A 1,761-nucleotide genomic window follows, 5' to 3' on the forward strand; every position below is an offset into this window, starting at 1 on the left:
GATCAACCTTCGTCCGACTCATTGCGATCTTTTTTTGATCAAATATACATGAAAAGTCTCATGTTCGACAAAAGTCCATTAGCGATCTATATATTAAAACTCATTAATGTCTTTTAAAGTTAATAAAAAAATTGGCAAAAAATATTATAATTCTAAAAGGCTCAAAAAAATATATTATAGTTTTTTTTTCTTTTTACGGGAAATTAAAATCAAGATAATAGACACTCGAGGAAACAAATTTGATTAATAATAACATGTACACAGCTATCTATTTCCTGTCTACGACGACAACAAGTCCCCAAAAGGGGGACCCGTGATCACCACACCATGGGGGTTCTCCGCCGTGTCCTAGAACCACGGCCACGAGAAACTGGAATTGGAGCCGCCAACGGCAGTCTCCTCGGCGGGGAGGACGTAGGTCCTGCAGAGTGGGCACGTTGCGTGCTGGTAGTCGAGCCACGTTTCCAGGCAGGCTTTGTGGAAGAAGTGGCCGCAAGGAAGCGTGTTCACCATCGAGTCCGGTTCGAAGCAGGCGAGACAGACCCGGCAGTCGGATGCCCTCTCCGCTGCCCGCCTCCGACCCAGGGCCAAGCCGAATCGAATCGGCCTGCAGCGGCTGCGGAACCGATCGGTCAGGCTGTGCGGCTCGCGATCATCGCCGGCGGCGTACTCCGATGGCGGCGGTGACGGCCCACGGAGTCGGAGGAGGGAGCGGAGGAGCTGCTTGAGGATGGAGATAGTGAGCGCGGTGTTGACGAGCACGAGAGTGAGCACGCTCTCCGATGGGGTCGGCAGGCTGGAGAGCCCCATGGCCGTCGGACTGGAAGATTGGACGGTCGTGATTCCACCCTTGGAGATTTCAGATCAAAGCTTTGGATGCGCCGGGAGTCGATGACCGGAGACAACTATAAAATGGGGGGAAACCCGTCTTAATCAGATACTTCAAAGGAACTGAGATTTTTAGCTCCGAGATTGAATTCATACTGACAAAAGTTACAGATCGATCGATCGATCGCAAAAATTACAGAAAGATCGGAACGAATGGTATCAATTTCTAAGAAACTAGTGAAGAAATATTCCGAAGCGATCAAGAGAACCGAAAAACGGAATTCAACTTCAAAATTTTCACAGAAAAGAAACCCAGATTAATTTTTCAGAAACAAAAATGATGAACAACGATCGAGCTTCTCGAAGCCAAGCATTGAATCGACGAAGCCAGATTGGGAGAAAAATCATCGAATCATCTACAAATACTAAGAACAGATCTGAAGCACTCACTCTCGGCGATTTGCTTCTCTGTTCTCCTGTTCGGAAGACTCCAACTCGAGGCAAAGTTAGGGCACGCCAACAGAGAACGGTATTTATAGAAGGTTAAAGGACGGTACGCTTACCGCGCTTCCTTTTTCTTGTCAGTTGCCGAGCATTCGGACCTCGCGAACTTTTCGTATTCTTAAACTCACCTCGGATCAGCCCAACTTTTACACTCTCGTCTCAAATTCCAAATGCTGTTAACTGCATAATTAAACTAATTAACCATATTTTTAAGCATAGCAGCTTCTAGAATTCCCTCGGGCGACACGTGTCGCACTGGAAGAGCCACAGGACCTGTCTCGCATCAGACGGCTCTGGCAGATGGAGCCCGCTGCAACTGCATGCGTTCTACGCGTGGCTTCATGCAGTGAGCTAGCGTCATCTTCTTCATGGGGCTGACACGTCATGGACTCCTCGGTTTGGTAAGATCGAACAATATTCGATCTTACA

General features: G+C 47.8%; 1 protein-coding gene across 1 annotated transcript; it reads right to left on the minus strand.

Annotated features, from left to right (window-relative positions):
- Positions 1-206: 206 nt before the first annotated feature.
- LOC122027323 (probable E3 ubiquitin-protein ligase XERICO) lies at positions 207-1,425 on the minus strand. Its single transcript, XM_042586269.1, has 2 exons — positions 1,279-1,425; positions 207-905 (listed from the first exon to the last, which is right to left on the minus strand). Exon 2 carries the CDS (start codon positions 808-810, stop codon positions 349-351), a length of 462 nt encoding a protein of 153 aa, XP_042442203.1. The 5' UTR covers positions 811-905; positions 1,279-1,425; the 3' UTR covers positions 207-348.
- Between the last annotated feature and the right edge of the window lie 336 nt (positions 1,426-1,761).

Source organism: Zingiber officinale, chromosome 10A (assembly GCF_018446385.1).
Source record: "Zingiber officinale cultivar Zhangliang chromosome 10A, Zo_v1.1, whole genome shotgun sequence".
NCBI lineage: Eukaryota > Viridiplantae > Streptophyta > Magnoliopsida > Zingiberales > Zingiberaceae > Zingiber > Zingiber officinale.

What these genes read in the sequence shown, in the direction of transcription:
- LOC122027323 (XM_042586269.1), bottom strand. Translation starts at nt 810, where the DNA reads ATGGGGCTCTCCAGCCTGCCGACCCCATCGGAGAGCGTGCTCACTCTC.